The sequence below is a fragment of the Engraulis encrasicolus genome, chromosome 7 (genome assembly GCF_034702125.1).
Source record: "Engraulis encrasicolus isolate BLACKSEA-1 chromosome 7, IST_EnEncr_1.0, whole genome shotgun sequence".
NCBI classification, from domain to species: domain Eukaryota; kingdom Metazoa; phylum Chordata; class Actinopteri; order Clupeiformes; family Engraulidae; genus Engraulis; species Engraulis encrasicolus.
In genome coordinates this window covers 26,276,717-26,294,377 of record NC_085863.1, presented here as the reverse complement: position 1 = coordinate 26,294,377, position 17,661 = coordinate 26,276,717, and the positions used below count along the sequence as shown (strand labels likewise).

The window sequence follows — 17,661 nt, the reverse complement described above, 5'->3', positions numbered from 1 at the left end:
ATAGCCAACTCGCACACGTGGGCCCTTTTTATTACGTTGGCGCGAACCATTTTTAAGACTCATGGGCTTACTGTCACACTGCCTTCAACGGCCGCTTAAAAAGGGCTTTCACTCCATGCAGCGATTGGAGTTGTGAAAGACTGACTGAAAAGCCTAGGCTATGCAAAAAGTAGAGATGCCCCAGATCCTGATTTTTAGGTAACTGCCGGATACTGGATCCTGCCGGATCCGGATAGTCTGAAAAACCCTATCCTGCCGGATTCTTGGATCCTGTACATCTCTAATAAGAAACAACAACAGTAGTTCATCCCAGGCCCACATCGCCCCAGTGGCCATGCTGACCCACCTCTTTGGGCGTCAGCCTGCGTCCAGACTCGTCCACGTATTCGATCTTGACGTCAGGCTTGTAGGCGTCCTTCTCCTTGAAGTCCTGTGTGAAGCCGCGGTACTCCTCACGACGGCTGTACTTGTCGTCTATCATCCTGAGGGGAGCGGAATAGAGAGATGAAGAGAGAAGGAGGGATAATGAGGAAAAAGAAAAGAGTGAGAGAGTGACTCTTGAGATGGTTGGAGAGAATACGGTGGAGTAAAATATGCCCTGTGTTTTCACAATAAATTCAGTGAACACATGTGACCTATTATCTCGCCCCCTTTCTCTACTTAATGTTTCTCATTTTTTTTTACCATTTCATTTTTATTGAACTGCATCCGTGTGTGAAATGAGCTATAAAAATACATTTCCCTCTTCCCATCTTGCCTACAGTACAGACAGAGAGTTTAAACTGGGCCCAAGCCCAAACTGACACACGCGCTACACACACATATTGACCACATCACACATACAGTAGAAGTGGCATTTAGATCTATTCAGACCAGCAATTTCAATGGTAATGAAAAACAGCATTTATAGCAATGCAATGTTTAGAGTGTGTGAAATAATGGGTCCCTATAACTCATCCCCATCCACATACGCCGGACAGAGTTAATCACGAGTTAGATGTTGAGCATTACAGGCCTGAACAAAGCAAAAAATCCAGAGCCTGAACCTGTAACACGTTTTGAAGAAAGGAAAAACCTCATGATTACAAACCCTGACAGGCCTGAAATAATAATACATGATACTCTACTCTCCCTACTGTATAAATCATGCACTCAGCCAAAATCCCATCAGCCCTGCAACTATTCATTTCCAGCTCAATTTCAGTAGGCTGAATTGCCTAAATCTGTGACACACTTACATCTTGTCCTCAATGCAGTAGTTGTCATCGTGGATGACGACCTTGGGGCGGTTCACCCTCGACACCTTCTGCATCTGGGTATCCAGGAGACCTGGACACAGACACAACATGTAAAATACCACAGGTTAGGATTATGTCATTTCACATAGAGTGTGTGTATGCGTGTGTATCTCTCTCTTTCTCACACACACACACACACACACACACACACACACACACACACACACACACACACACACACACACACACACACACAACTCACACACACACACACACACACACACACACACACACACACACACACACACACACACTCAGTGGCACTGCTCACCTTTGTTCTTGCAGAGCAGCAGAGCCGCAGCCAGGCCTGAGTTGACGATGGGCTCCTCGTCCAAGATGGTGGTGGAGGCCGTGCCAAACTACAGCAGGAGACGCAGGGGACATAAACATTAGCTCTTCCATCAGCTCAGTGTAGTGATCTTTGTGAGTATTATCTCTATAAAAGATGCTGGGTGTATGATAGGGTGCATCAAACGCCCCAACTTTTGAAAATCTTCTGCCTGGCGAATTGCGTCAATGCAAGGGTGATTAAGTCGGCTTTGTAGCGATATAACTGCTTTTCAGTGTTAACTTTTTACAAAGTCAGCACTGTGGGAAGAGGGACGTGATGGCGTGAATGGGGTGGGCAGCCGTGGCGTAATGGTTAAGGAGATTGGCTTTAGACCAGCGGGTTGCAGTTTCAAATCCCACCTTTCCACTCCCTACCTCACTCCATGGCTGAAGTGCCCATGAGGAGCAAGGCACCTCCAGTGACAGTACCCAATACCCTGTGCTTAAAAGAGTCACTTTTGAATAAAAATGTCAGCTAAGTGTAACGTGATGTAAGGGTTCCCACTCTAATTCAGATATAAAATTCCATGATTTTCCATGACTTTCCAGACCCCAAAAACAGAATTTCCAGGACCACTTCCGTAAAAAAATGACGTTCAAACGTTTTAAAAAGTGCAAAAACTGGAGACTATCTTTACCCCTCGAGACGACGCCGAGCCATCACCAGAGTTCAGTGAGCTCATTGCATTCCAGAATGTTGCACATTACAGTGCGAAACCAAACCGTCTGTGGCGAAGCGTTGTAGTATAATCAGTAAGAAACAATGTTATACACCAAACAAAAAGGTTTTTGCTTCTAAACAGCTGTTGAGAAAATTTCATGATATTCCATGACTGTGCATTCAAAACTGTAAAATTCCATGACTTTCCATGACTGAAAAAACTTTTATGAAATTCCATGATATTCCAGAAATCCCATGACCCGTGGGAACCCTGTGTATGTAATGTAATGTAATGTGGTGTGTGTGGTGAGTGACTCACGTCAGCCTGCTTCTGTTCCTCGTCCAGGTTGACTGTGCTCCACCCGGCATTCTCATCCGTCTCCGACTCAGAGCCACCTCCTCCCTCGCGCTCATCCTCCTGCTCAAAGTCCTACAACACGCACACACAAAATGTACTCCTAAACTTTCTTCAAAAAAGAAAAGAACAATTCTAGCACTACCACCACACATACACTAGCAGTGTTTTGTAGCTGACCACAATGTCCTTTGATTGCAGCTTCACAGGAGATGTGACCACACACACACACACACACAATCATGTATTTAAAGGTCTTGCAGCTGATTCAGGACAAGCACAGAGATACTGAAACACACAATTTCCCCTCACCATAATGTCTTCCTGGTCCTCTCGGTTGCCAGATAAGCCGTAGGTGGGGATATCTCCCAGCGTGCGGCAGAATTCTGAGGTGGCGTTGAAGACGATGTTGTTGTGTTGGTCAGCGTCCCCGTCCTCCAACCCACCACCCACACCACGCAGACGCTCCGCCACCTACCGAGAGAGAGAAAGAGGGAGGGACGGAGAGAAATAGAAAAGATTGCATTACAAAGAATGAATGGGAGGAGCTTCTCAAACCGCTTACTGAGGTTTTTTTTTTTTTTACAACTTATTGCTTTAATAAATTCTATTAACAAATCGGTCTGAGTGCGTTTTCAATATGTACAGGTATGTAAATAAGTGTATGTTAAGGTGTGTGTGCATGCGCAAATCACGTAGGTCTACGTAGGTTTGTAGGTGTGTTGTGTGTCTCTCTCTCCATCTATATCTGGTATCTATGTAGGCCTATATATACTTTTTTGGCTTTTTGACTTGTGTGTGTGTGTGGGGTAGGGGAGAGAGAGAGACTGGGAAGGGCCGGCAAAGGACCCGGGCCAGGAATGGAACCCGGGTCAGCCGCATGGTAGACAAGTACCCTACCACTTGGCCAAGACTGGGCCATGTATACATCTTCATCTGTAGCCATGTGTATGTGTGCATCCATGTATTTACCTTCTCAGCTGAGTCTCTGATCAGCTGTTGGTGTTGTTTCTGTTTGAGTTTCCTCTGTTTCTCCAGCTGCTTCTGAAGCTCCTGTTCAATCTCCTCCTCCTCCAGCATCGCCCCATCGAACTGACCCGCGTCCTCTACACACATACACACACACACACACACACACACACACACACACACACACACACAGATTTAACAGATACATATATCGGACATATACAGACATCACGTTTCAAGAAAGGTTCTTCTTGCTATTTCTGGAAATTCAAAATGGCGGAGCATGGAGAAGATCCCCCTTTTAATGTATGAAAAATGCCATTTTCCCATAGCCTGGTAAACCAGCGCCACCCGCTGGATGCCGAAATTTTTCAGCTAGCGAGTGGGTCTGGCCTCGGATCTGAGAACGTTTTGAATGCAGTGCCCTGAGTCTGGCAAAACCAATCACAACGCAGCGATTTGTTTTGAATTAAAACGGGCGGGGTTTTGAGGGAGTGACGACGAACCTCGCAACACCGTTGGGAAAGCACATCAACGGCAAAGATCACTGATTGGTCAGAGTGCCGGCACGGTTTGAAAAAACAACAGGTTGTTCTCATCAACAATCTTCGGAGGTATCGTTCATCGGGGCCAGACTAAATTACTCCGGTCTCACATTTAGGCTGGTTTATCAGGCTAATTTTTCCACTCCATTAATACTTCTAATTTGAAGGTTGTTGTAAATATTCATGAAAAAGGTAACATTTGTGAATGGGCAGCATGAATTCTGGAAATAAACGACTAAAAATATTACACAATGCACCTTTAACCTACTTCGTGATCTGCCTAACAACCTAAATTAAGCATCATTACCCGGCTAACATCCCACAAAAAGTGTACCAGCTTCTAACTACCAGTGTGTCCTCCTCACCGTCATCACTCATGTCCATGTCGGCCACCCTGACGTCATCAGACTGCCTCGGGACGTCGACGGCCACCCGCCTGCTGCTGCTGCTGCCGCTACCACTAGGCTCCTCGGAGGGATCCGCCCCTTCCTCAAGCCCCTCCTCTTCCTCTTCCTGACGACGCCCACGGCCACGAGCCCTGTGGTGATAGAAAAGACAGGATGGAGAGAGCGAGGGATGAAAAAGGAGAAGGGGCAAATGGTTTAGAAAGGAGAGGATTAGTATTAGGCTAATACAATTGCTAGAATCCTAATGTAGATGAAGTGCGCGTGTTTTGAAAAAATCTTGTCCATCAAATCTTTATGCGTGCGTGCATACCTTGATCCGAAGTCGGAGCTGCGCGTGTCGTCCAAGAGGTCTTCAGCAGGGGCCTTCTCCTTCTTCCTGATCTTCTTCACCCTCCTCTTGGTCTTCTTGAAGCCCACCTGAACAGGTACAGCAACAGGGTTGAGGACACAAGGAGACAGTTGCTGAGCATGTATACCAGTGTGTGTGTGTGTGTCTATATCTCCTATTCTGTGTAGTACTCAAAGTCCACCGACCAAAAGAGCAGGAATCTGCAGGGTCTAGGCTCTGCCTTGTGTGTGTGCTTAAGTGTGTGTGTGTAAGTACATACGTATGGTATGTGTGCGTTTGTGTTTTTATGTACTGTGTATGTACAGTGTGTGTGTGTGTGTGTGTGTGTGTGTGTGTGTGTGTGTGTGTGTGTGTGTGTGTGTTAAGGGTCGACCGATATATCGGCCGGCCGATATATCGGGCCGATATTTGCGTTTATGAAGTGTATCGGCATCGGCCGATACGCATGCGGTTTTGGCCGATACGCCCACCCCGAGATTTTGACTACAGGCGGCAGCTCTGTGTTGCTGGCAGACCCGCAATGCACGCAGCTGCGTCACCCCTCCCCCACTCATGGAGTAAAGTAAACAGCCTTGCAGGCTGCCACAAAGTTTTAGACTTTCAGATGCATCCTATTTTAATGTGGACACTGAATGACATGGCATGTGCATGTAATATGCCTAAAGGGAGAATGTTTCAGCTCCATCCATTTTCTGTACTGATTTTAATTCCCTGGTTCATTGTTCAGTCAATAATCACCATTTGCCATCTTTCTACCGTTGTAACTGAGTGTCTACCGGCATATGTTTCAGTGTCTAATTTCCACCGCCTTTCAAAACACGCATTTCATACCGTCATTCATGGATCAGCTTCAATCTGTTTTAGCGACATCTAATAGGTAGCAAACATCACTTGCAAACTGGCTAAATTAAAATAGCCTCTTGTAAAACATTTCTGTAGCATTCAACTCACCAGCATGCAGACTGCATAATGCAGCCATCTCGTTGAGCAACCAACCAGCTCTTCCAACGAGGGTAAACTACTGTTTTTATTTCCCTGGTTCATTGTTCGGTCATTTATCACATCCATTTGCCTAGCGTTGTAACGAGTGCCTTCCAGCATGTTTCAGTGTAAATTTCCACCGCGTTTCAAAATGCGCATTTCGTAGCGTCATTCATTTATCAACTTCCATCTGTTTAGCGATCTCTAATGAGTAACAAACATCACTTGCAAACTGGCTATTTCAATTCATAGAAGTTTATTTGGTTAGATACTGTGTAAAACAGTTCTGTAACATTTAACAGATCAGGTTACCGGTATGCTGCCACTTCCTCGTTCAGCAACAAGTGAATGTTCCAATCTGAGTAAAATAGAGGGGTGTCCACCGTTTGGCGGACCAAACCATTTTGAACAGGGGTGTTTTTTAGATGCGTCCCAGCATCTCTATAAGAGGGTCTGTCTGTCCGTCCGTCCGTCCGCCTTCAAATGTGTCTGAAACGCTTTCATTAAATGTGTCTGAAACGCTTTCATTAAATTGTTCCTTCCTGTGGCCACAAGGCGGCAGACTTGCCATTTTGGACCGGAGCGAATGCGTGCAAGCATAGCCTTTCTATACTAAACCGGATGCTAACGTTGGCGAAAAGTAGCCTAGCCACAGGCGTGAGGCCAACAACTCAGCCGATCGTGATGTACGCCACAAATAGACCAATCGACCTCATATTTAGACACTACAATGTTGATTTCTGCCTTCGATTTTCATCAGTTAAGAAATCTAGCGTCGGATTAACACATTATTAAGGTAGTAAAGCGAGTTGCCGCCATGTTTGTTTTCCAGAATCCAGTAGAGAGCTCACGTGCAGCATTCTGGGTAATTGAGTTTCACGTTATTATAATGCAGACAATGCGTGTTTTTAAAAAAAAATGCAGTGAGTTTAAAAAATCAAACCAACTGCCATTTGGAAGGGCAATGGTGCTTTTCGTTGCGCTCAGAGAGAGTACAGGAGAGAACGCGTCTTTCGTAATTGGGAGGGAAAGTGGAAAACAGCGATCCTAGCGGTTACGTTCCAAACACCAGGGTGATCCTATTGAAACTCCCATAGACAAGTTTTAAAAAAAAATCCCACAAAGATATGACTTGGAACTATAACACCAGACATATTTTTCAGCGTACACAATAGCATGAACTACTACCTGTGAAAATCTCAAGTCATTTTTTGCCCTTTTAAGAAAAATAGAAATTGTGCCAATCTGGTCGGAAACGGACTACAGCTCCCAGCATGCTGTGCTTCGCGCCTCGTTGACAACACAGAGAAACAAATGAACGCGAACGAACGCAAGTTCTTCGCATATCTTCACATTCTTGTAATCCTATGAGTTCCACATTGTCTTCTTATTACACATATATACACGCGATCATTTTGGTATGGTTTTAAATTCTCTAGTAGATATGATGGCTTCTGTGGTGACGAGTAACCACCTCTCTGGCTCATGTTTGGCTATGCTAATTTGGCTATGCTAATTACATGGAGTAAATAAGCCACAAATGCCAGTCAGTGTAGTTCTGTATTAGCTTTTTAAAGAATATTAAAATCAGCTCAGATCAGTGAAAAACCGAACATTTTACCACCTGGTTCGATAAAACGGGCCAACATGCCCATAATATGACTGCCACTACTTCTACTTCGTCGTCAGGGCCGAGATGTAATTTTTCAAAGAAAAAAAACATTCATTTGTTGCAGGGGGTTGGAACGTTGCCAGCAGGGGGCGATGAGATTACTTTCCCTCCCTATTGCATTGCAGTCGTGTGCATTTGATAAACTCTGGCACGGAAGTTCACTGCTTTGTGCCTTGACGGTGAAGCTGGTATTGAAAAAAAGTCCATAATTCAAGGGTCAACCCATAAGCGCATGATTCACCCAAACGGTTATATTTATTTATTATTTGTCGATGTTTAGATTCTTTCCCACATGCACATAATGCTGAAATGGCGTGATACTAAAGGTTGTTATAGGCCTAATAAATGTCTGGTAATTTGTAATGTAGCCTATTTCATCTAGGCTATGTGAAATTTCAAATCATAGCCTATGGTTCTTTTCCAAATCCAAGAATGATGATAAGCTTATTATACCCTAAACTGCAAAAAAAAAAGCCATGTCTCGCCATTTTGCTGCCTTGCTGCCTGCCACAATATTTGGAGTGTCCATGATGACCAATAAACAAAAAGTACATCCTCGGGGGGCGTTGACAGGCTAGGAGGAGGCCAGAGGGGCGTTTGGGGGGAAAAATGGCATAGTTGGAACTGGCATAGAGGGACGCATCTGTTGTCCGCCTGTCGGCCTTGTTTTACTGGTGGCATTCTTTGCAATGTATTTTATAATATGAAAATAAGAAAATGGTTTTACTTGTCTATGTGTTTTGTTTGCATTTCTTTGGTTTGTTATTTTGGGCTTTTGTTTGTTATTTATTTGATTTGATTTATTTTGTGAAAGGCCCTAGTAAATCAAGTACACCTATACAGGTGAAAAAATAGGCATACATATTTAAACCCATAATAATCTTGGTCATCCCCAACATTTTTCAAATTTACAGTCAAGCTCTATGCTATTGTACCACTGTCAAGCCACAGTCCTTTGAAATTTTAATGCCTTATGTATAACTTACATTTTTAGGTGGCTATAATACAGTATAGGCTACAGATGCTTGAAAAACTACTTGCTCAGTGTGCTTTGTACATGACAGTTATTTTCCTGTTATTCATGTTATGGTGTGATGAAAATGTGATGGGATAGGATTTTTTTTTTAATGATACAGTACTGATTTTTGTCATTTTTAACACTTTTTTAACAATATCGGTATCGGCGTATCGGGTATCGGAAATCGGGTATCGGCCAAGGGTGATGGAAAAAATATCGGTATCGCATCGGCCATTAATAAACCTGTATCGGTCGACCCCTAGTGTGTGTGTGTGTGTGTGTGTCTCACCATCTCCTGCTCTGTGTAGTACTCTGAGGCTATAGTGAGGGCTGGCATCTGCAGGCTCTGGGCTCCGCTGCGTAGGGCCTCCCTGATGGCCTGGAGCTCCCTCTCCCGATCCCCCTCAGCGCAGCCCCCCGCGTTCAGGCGGAAACTCTTCTTCTTCTCACCGTCGATCTCCTCGTCGTACTTGGCCAGCACGTTCTTTGGCTTGAACTGCACGCACACAGAAACACAGACAGACAGACAGACAGGCTGAGATGTGATGGAGAAAGACTAAAGAACATGATGCCTTTCACTTTTTTTTTTTTTTTTGTATTTCTATGTTACACCGCCACACCTCAAAAACATTGGATTTAAAGTGGTTTGATATCAGTTATAGCAGGAAGGATGTGCAAATTTCACACCAAGGTACAGGACACAATCTCAGTCCACAACCAACAAGGAAACATTCCCATTGTCAGTCTAAACTTTGCCAAATGCTGTTGTAGGTAGTTTCAGACTTTTGGAATTGTTGAATAGCATAATTAAAAGATTAATTAATATTTAATGTATCCTCCGAATGTATTCTAATTATTGTTTCCTTGAGGTGATGACCATTACCAATGACCATGACGTGATGAATACTCCTCCTTACCACATAATAATTAAAATATTGTCAATTAATATTTACTCTGTGAGGTAGAGTGTACCTTGACCCTGTCATCCACCATGGCATAATTTGTAAAATATGTACTACCTCTACATTTACATATCACTAATATTGCCTCAGGAAGGTGTAACACACCATGACCATGTCGTCCAGACTCGTCCTTCTACATAATACCGATTCAAATATTATTTATTAATTTTGTTTCGGTGCTGAAACAAACCATGATCACCGTTGTCCGTCCAAACAATCATCCACAGTCACTCTAAATTAAAATATTTACTTTTTCACATTTCTAATACGGATTGTGTTTGAGAGGAGAAGCGTACCATGGCCATGTCGTCCACGGACTCCTCCTCGTCGTAGGGCTTGTACTCTGGCTTCTTCTTCTTCAGCTCCACGTTCTTGTCGGCCTTCTCCCGGTCCACCATGTTCACATTCACCAGCGTGTCGCCCTCCTCATCCAGCACGCCTACATACATCAACATCACACACGCGTGCACACACACACACACGCGCGCACACACACACACGTTATGTTAGTATGTTATGTTATTATAGCCTTTAAAACAAAACAGGTGTAAGAGTAGACAGATGTAGCATACTGAAATGACTCCTCCTGACATGACTCGAACATGGGTCTGCACGGGCATATAGAGCCAGTGTCTGTGTATGAGATGCTGAGAAATAGAGAGAGAGAGAGAGAGAGAGAGAGAAAAAGAGAGAGAGAGAGACAGACAGACAGACAGAGAGCGATAGAGAGAGACAGAGAGCCACACCTTTGTCCTGAAGTGTAAGGATAACCGTCTGTCCTTCTTTGAAGGACTCGATCTTGTGCTGGACTGTCAAGCCTTTGAGATCCCGGGCAGTGTAGGCAGCCTACGCAGTGAAAAATACAACGGTCATCAACAAGCTGAACGGAAAATACTGTAGGTCAGTGGACATCGTACAGGCAACTTCATGTATAGTTACAGTATCAGTATCTGTCAACACAAATTACATTTTTCAGACAGGTGAACGAGGTCAACAATGTCAAGTCTGTGCAGGTTGAACCTACCGATTTGCCCTGGGAAAACTCCTGGTCCACCAGACTGCTCACGCCAAACTCCTCATCCATCTCCTCCAGCAGCTTGGCCTGAAGGAACGCAAGATAACAATAAATGACTGACTGCTATCTCAATGAAAGCAAATCCATGAAACGCACTGGTGCTTCGTTGACAGTTGGACTCAAATTTACACATTCATAAAACTAGCACTTCTGTTGTCATTGTTGACAGTTGAAGTCAAATTTACAAGCATCAAGGACATCACGTATTTGTCCATACAAGCGGTACATTCGCCTTGATGTAAAACGAAGATGGTACCTATAGAAAGAAGGATTAGGAGAGAGAATATTGAGCTGTTATGGGGGTGATTGAGAGCTATGTTGCCATCAGGGTTTGAAATGGAATGTTCCACAACTTGCTTTAAACTGAATACTGTAATTGAAAATCAGGATTTTTGGCTGCAACAATTTAAAAAAATGAAAATTGCGATGTAATTGTGATCACACAGGGGGCAATATAGTGACCTGCCTTTGGCCGTACTTGAAGCCTGAACATGCTGACAGGCTGGTATTTCTGGGAAAAAAATCTGTAGGCCAGCCTCAGCTTCATGCTAGTGTCGTTTACATAATTATTACAATTCAGTTTTATTTTGGTCATCCCTTATATTATACATTCGTGGTTGTATTTCTTTTTGTGATTTTAAATGGCATTCTGCACTAAATTCAGTGGTTTATTGTTGTTGAATAATCGTGATTTCAATTTTGATCCAAACAATCTTTTTTTTCCCCTAGTCCACAGTGCTGTGTCTCACCCGCTTGTCAGCCATCTCCTTCTCCTTGGCCATCTTGCGGCTCCTCTCCACCCAGGCTGCTGTATCGTCTAGCCACGGCTCCTCTTCACCAAGAGTCTTCACCTTCCTGAGCGTGGAGACACAAACACAGACACATGTATGAGCATAATGCAGACACATTAATACACACACACATCCAGAACTATATGTATGAACCTGCGCGTGTATTCATGCACGGCACATGATGACAGCACATGCAACTAAAAGAACTTCATATGGCTCAAAGATTTTTTTTTGCAATAGCTCATATGTGCCTCCTATCCCTGAGTGGTCTACAAGGTGTCCCTAATTCCAGTTCATGACCTTCATATTTCCACAATGCCAATGGTCAATGGCCCCCTGACTGAGTCAACCAACAAACTTTGAGTAGGCATAATCTAAGGAGGATGTTGGGCGATCTCTAACCCTCATTACCCTACCGAGTGTCTCAAGCTTCTGATTGAGGATGCACTACTCCTGCATGACTATCCATAGTGCTCTCCTGATCGTCCCCAAGTGTCCCCACACTGCTAGGTGTCTCTTATTCCAAGGAGTAGCCCTGGGTGTCCTCTGGCTTACCCTTCATTGCCTATCGAGTGCTTTTGTCTTACCCAAGCTTGTGGTTGAGAATGCCCTTCTCCTACATGCCTATACATGTTTCCCTCTCTTCCACGCCTATTGAGAGCTCTTGTCTTACCCGAGCTTGTAATTGAGAATGTCCTTCTCCTACATGCCTATACATGTTTCCCTCTCTTCCATGCCTATCGAGAGCTCTCGTCTTACCCGAGCTTGTAATTGAGGATGCCCTTCTCCTACATGCCTATACATGTTTCCCTCTCTTCCATGCCTATCGAGAGCTCTTGTCTCACCCAAGCTTGGAATTGAGGAGGCCCTTCACCTACATGGCTACAGTATACATAGTGCCCTCCCTTCATTAGCTATCGAGTGCTCTTGTCTTACCCGAGTTTCTGGTTGAGGAGGCGCTTCTCCTTCATGGCGGCCAGCTTCTCCCGCATGTCCTTCTGCTTGCTGATGGTGATGGGGTTGATGGTCTCCGCCACCTTCGGATCCTCCTTGGTGCCTAGCTCTGCTCAGTCACAAAGGCAGACGGGTTAGCAACCACAGCAGGCAGTCAAAAATATTGATACTTCGTTAAGGATAGAGACTTTATGTGCCAAGTTAGTGCTGGGCATTGTAGAAGGAGAGTGTGATCAAAATACATGCTCCCAAATTAACCAAAAGATTAATAATGCACACAATTTATTTCAAACTCAGTCACACATGGGTAGTCAACAAATGTAATACTGTGTTTAGGATGGTATGTTAGTGCTTGCTTGGCAATATAGGAGAATAATGTTCATTATGATACACACTACCCTTCATAATTCTTTTTTTTAAAATATATAAATTACTTTTTTGAGCGCCCCTAGTAAATTCCCCCCTTCACCCCCCACAACCTGCCATGATGCTCCCTCATACCAAAAATTCCTAGAAAAAGCCCTCAAATGTAAATGCAAAACCCATCTTTCGATATTGCACATCATTCATTTATCTTGATACTAACCAGCTTGTTTGGCAACTGTCTAAAGGAAACCATTTCTCACACATGTATTTGCTCCATTACCAAACTATTGGTACATGGGTAACATTAGGGAAACACTTCTTTATAGTTCAAATGGACATCAGCTTCAGGAGTGTGTGCAATGCCATGACTTTATGACCAGTAATGGTCATCTTGATTGACCTTGATTGTATATCAGTCTTCAGTGCAATGGACTTATCACCAAGACGTACAATGACCATCTCATGCATTTACCAAGATTCACACAGAAGCTCAAAGATTATTCAGGCCATTCGGCTTGGTGATGCTGGCACTTGGAACCACAGTGCCATCAAAACAATCAATCAAGGCAGATATGTAGAGAATAGATGGGATAGAGTGTGCTTACCTTTCTTCTCCTCATTCAGTTCAAGGGGCTTCAGGCCAAGTTTGGCTCTCAACTTGCTGTTAAACAAAACAAAAAATACAGTTAATCAAATCAAGCATAGCCACAAGTATTGAATACTTCAAGTCTACCCCACGTTGTAGCGTAGAGTAGACATTTTCTGGGAAATCACTTACTTCGTCTCCTCAATACTAAGCGAGGCATCCCCACTTGCAGATTGTGGCGTAATTTCTGAGAGGCAAGGGGAAATTCTCACATTACAATACGATCACTTTAAGCAGGGTATTTCGCACAGTGTTCATATACATATTTGATTAATAAAGACCATTTGACGAGTGTCATATGGTTAACAAATTGAGGTCTACGCGTCTGTCTGGCCTGCATCTGATTGATTCCCAGATTCACGCTCCCATCTCATTACACTCCCATTTCATCTCGCTCCCACTAGCCAGACTAACGGTACCACCGCCATATTACGGAGCCAGTTATCTTGTTGATGTTAGTTTTTTGTTTCTAACCCTAACCTTAACCCTAACCCTAAACCTAACCCTAACCTTAACCCTAAACCTAACCCTAACCCTAAACCTAACCCTAAATTGCTTGTATGTGGCAGTATATGATAATACGTGAAATATAATCGGGTGGGGACCGCAAGTCCGGGAGTGATAGAAACACCGGGGACCGCACGTCCGGGAGCGAACTCCGTTGGGAGTCTCAGTCTGTATGCCTTCAAGATTCCCAGATTCACGCTCCCATCTCATTACACTCCCATTTCATCTCGCTCCCACTAGCCAGACTAACGGTACCACCGCCATATTACGGAGCCAGTTATCTTGTTGATGTTAGTTTTTTGTTTCTAACCCATCTGATTAACAGGCGTAAACAAACACTATCTTTAACGCAACCACAACAAGCAAGCGTACCTGCAATTCAGACAGATATAGATACAGATTATGAAAGATTACTCACCAGTAGTTTGCTCATATCCGGGGTCTAATTTCTCCTTCTTTACTCGTGGCTCTCCGGTACTTTTGTCACCTTTGCGACTCTCCTTTTCTCCACGGCTACTTCTCTCTCGCGACCGTGATCTCTTTCTCTTCTCTTTGTCGCGGTTGCCGTCGCGTTCCTTGTCCCTTTCGCGATCCTTGTGACGGTGTTTCTTGTGTTCCCGGTGCTTCTCCTCGCCATCCCTATCACGGTCCTTTTCCTTGTGTTTCTTTGAGGAGCCCATAGTCAAAAAAGTTCGACTAACCCTGCTACCTGACTAGCTGTGACAGTTGTCTTCGGAACCTGGTAACTCAGCTAGCTAGCTAGCAAGGTAAAACTACCTTGTTAGTAGCTTAGCTTGTCAACCCACCTCGACTTCACTTTGTTTTCAGAGAAGAAGTGAACAGCTTTCAAAGAACTAGTACATTTTGGGCATGGTATTGCAGTACTTTTAAGTTAACTGCGGTGTAAACACAGAAGACGCACTACGCACGTATGAATAAACCAACTAACAGGAAGTACTTCTGCAAAACTGATTTCAACTTCCGGGGTTATGTTTATTTTACCTTTCTTATTTTGTGACAGACTGCGCCATCTATTGGAAGTATGTGAAATGCAACTTTCTTCTGCTGTCAAAATGGTCAAGAAGAAGAAGGGGGCACAGTCAAGAAAATATTCTTTATTAATAATAAAAATGTGAATGACATAGTTAAATAAATATTCCATTATAGAATTAGTATTCATGCATACAGTGCATTTTCCCACCCTGGTTTATCCTGTGCCTCATAGGCCTACTCAAATAGGCATTGCTCTTCTAACTGATTGATCTGTTCTAAATAATTATCATGTTGTATGAATTGTATTGTGAATTTGCCAGCCATAATCGAATTTGATCAGTTTTTGACCAAGATATTAAACTGCAATAAGTCAACACAGAGAGAAATCACACCTGCAGAACTAACAGACAAAGGCTTTCACAATATAACAATAAAATGGCATTACACAATAATGTATGTTAATGAGAGGAGTTCATAACTCTCTCATGTAGTCCCATGTGAAGTAGCCTAAAGGAAAAACATAGACTTGACAAGAAACAGTGGAAACTGGAATACGACAGTCGCTGAAGATGGGCTAAAGCTTCTCCCTCATTTCCAGCCCAGGGTCGATATGTTCTGTGAGGAACTTAAATAAACTGTCTGTTCAAATGTGTTCCATGGTCTATGGTAGTCTTTGCATACATTTTGCAGGTTTATTCTTCAATGGTGGAAGGAGAGTGTCAACCTGACTGTCAGCTGTTGAGTGTTGAATGTTGTGTCACCATGCTCTGTACACAGTGGAACACCATTCCAAGCTTGGTGGAACTACATTCATCTTATGAGACTCAGGTAAACAGAGAGCCGCTATAGTACATTGAACAGGCTCAGCAGGAAGGAAGCTGCTCCCTCAGCTGCCTCCACAGCATCAGCATCTGCCGCGGGCTGCGTTTGTGCACCAGGATGACGTTGCGGTACGCGCACGGCTTGTCCCGCTCCCCCTCGGGGAGGTCAAAGGTCATGAAGCCCGGGTGGTGCGTCGGGGACAGGCCCAGCCTGCGCAGGCACATGCCCAGGTACACGTCGTCGATGGGAAACAAGTGGACCCGCCGCGACACGTCCCCGAGCTGCCTGGCGAGCCAGCCCGAGTACACCACGCCTCCCCCGCCCGCATACGCTGGGTACACCCCCGCGTAGAAGCTCTCCGGGATGAAGTACTTGGTGTCCGGCTGCCGATGGGGCCAAGCATGACTTATGACATCACCAACCAGGAAGTCCCACACAGCCTCGTTACTGCCGCCAACATGTCTGCCGGGTGAGGCGGGCATCACGCGAGGCTGCTGGTCAAGCAGGTAGTCTATCAGAAGCCCTGTGCGTACAAACACGTCGTCATCGCCTTTGAAGATGAAGCGGGCACCGGGGCAGCGGTGTGCGAACCACTCCCAGAAGAGCACGTCCTTCAGGGTCAGGTTGAAGAATGTGTCACGGAAGTCCCATTGCAGGATGTCGCCGTGGCGATGGCTCTCCAGCTGTAGCAGGGCGTCCAGGTTGGGGTGAGGGCCTGTGGACGAGTCCTGACGGCCGAGGAGGAACACCGTCCGCACCAGGCCCCCTCTTCCTCCTCCTCCTCCTCCTCCTCCTCCTCCACCTGTGTCCACGGATACCCAGCCGCTCCTCCCCCACGTCTCCCGAATCGCCTGGCGACTCTCAAAGTTGCCCACCTGCCAAAGTATTGACCAGAACCATTGATATGTTGCGATTTCGTAATGTGAATAAGCACTACCAAAATGTTTTATTTACATTATGACCCACGTTATGAGTCATCATATTTTCCAACAACACTTGAGAAAGAAAAAAGTATAAAACCTAATTGTGCAACTATCAAATAAAAAATTAAAGCAAAAATTACAACCATAGCATTGCAGGACAACTCCTGTTTTGCCTAGCTGGGATGACTTGGACTCACCTGTGACTTGATAGCCATGAGCAGCAAAGGTGGCTCCGTGCTCCTCTTGTGCCCCCCCTCTGTGCCAGTGGTGGGGCCCCCCTGGGTTTTCCCCTGTGGCCAACACAGATTCGGCTGGTCCACCAGCAGCCTGTAGCTCCTGCAGTCCATGGACAGCACAAAGTCCCTCATCTGCTGTGGCAGACCAGTGAAGTCTGGCAGCATTGAGGCCCTCTGAGGCTGAAGTCCACACAGCGTGGAAGGGGAGCCATGTAGAGACGTTATGGTCTCAATTCCCGCACCCAACACCCCATACGAGCTTCTATTCCCCCCTCGGAGGATGGGGTTGTGCCGGCGGTCCAGCTGGTGCTGCAGGCGGTTCCACAGGGCCCCGTCCTGGAGCCGCAGGTTCCAGAAGGGCCCCAGCGGGTGCGAGGCCACCGAAACGGTGTTCTTAGAGGCCCCAGGGGCAACAAAGTGCAGGGGCAGCGGCGGCGGCATGTTGACATTGTTATTGTTGTTGTTGTTGTTGTAGGAGATGGTGACCACGATAGAGACCAGGATGTAGATGAGCAGGTGGCTCATCATCATGCAGGGTAGCAGGCACAGGCACAGCACCCGGCTGTTGCAGCAGCATCGGCCCATCTCCTCCTCACTAGGGCACCTCCACCCACCTGAGATGAGAGGAACAGCAGACAGACAATCAGAGACAGAGTCTCTTTCTCATTGCTAGGACGTTGGTGAACTCTTTGGTGAACTGTGGAGTATCCAATCAGCAGGTGTTTCACATCCTAGCCAGGCTGGGGCACTTGGCATTGAGATGGCCCCAGAGTGTCAAAATCATACAGGCACAGGCAGGCG

The 17,661-nt window shown here is 45.2% G+C and overlaps 2 protein-coding genes across 2 annotated transcripts in view; both read right to left on the bottom strand.

Moving 5' to 3' along the window:
* The window catches only part of sart1 (spliceosome associated factor 1, recruiter of U4/U6.U5 tri-snRNP), a 17,012-nt gene extending 2,163 nt beyond the window's left edge, over positions 1-14,849 (bottom strand). Inside the window, exons 1-17 of the mRNA XM_063203160.1 lie at positions 14,305-14,849; positions 13,512-13,566; positions 13,339-13,394; positions 12,350-12,476; positions 11,372-11,477; positions 10,572-10,649; positions 10,294-10,393; positions 9,844-9,986; positions 8,875-9,081; positions 4,876-4,982; positions 4,524-4,696; positions 3,617-3,750; positions 2,957-3,118; positions 2,609-2,719; positions 1,570-1,657; positions 1,239-1,329; positions 347-482 (exon numbers count right to left, since the gene is read on the bottom strand). Of these exons, the coding sequence (XP_063059230.1) occupies positions 347-482; positions 1,239-1,329; positions 1,570-1,657; positions 2,609-2,719; positions 2,957-3,118; positions 3,617-3,750; positions 4,524-4,696; positions 4,876-4,982; positions 8,875-9,081; positions 9,844-9,986; positions 10,294-10,393; positions 10,572-10,649; positions 11,372-11,477; positions 12,350-12,476; positions 13,339-13,394; positions 13,512-13,566; positions 14,305-14,566 (2,136 nt within the window). The 5' untranslated portion in view covers positions 14,567-14,849. The remainder of the gene's footprint in view (positions 1-346; positions 483-1,238; positions 1,330-1,569; positions 1,658-2,608; positions 2,720-2,956; positions 3,119-3,616; positions 3,751-4,523; positions 4,697-4,875; positions 4,983-8,874; positions 9,082-9,843; positions 9,987-10,293; positions 10,394-10,571; positions 10,650-11,371; positions 11,478-12,349; positions 12,477-13,338; positions 13,395-13,511; positions 13,567-14,304) is intronic.
* Positions 14,850-15,742: 893 nt separating this feature from the next.
* On the bottom strand, positions 15,743-17,445 carry si:dkey-175m17.6 (N-acetyllactosaminide beta-1,3-N-acetylglucosaminyltransferase 2). The gene is made up of 2 exons (XM_063202188.1): positions 16,822-17,445; positions 15,743-16,576 (listed from the first exon to the last, which is right to left on the bottom strand). Exons 1-2 carry the CDS (start codon positions 17,443-17,445, stop codon positions 15,743-15,745), a joined length of 1,458 nt encoding a protein of 485 aa, XP_063058258.1.
* Positions 17,446-17,661: the final 216 nt, after the last annotated feature.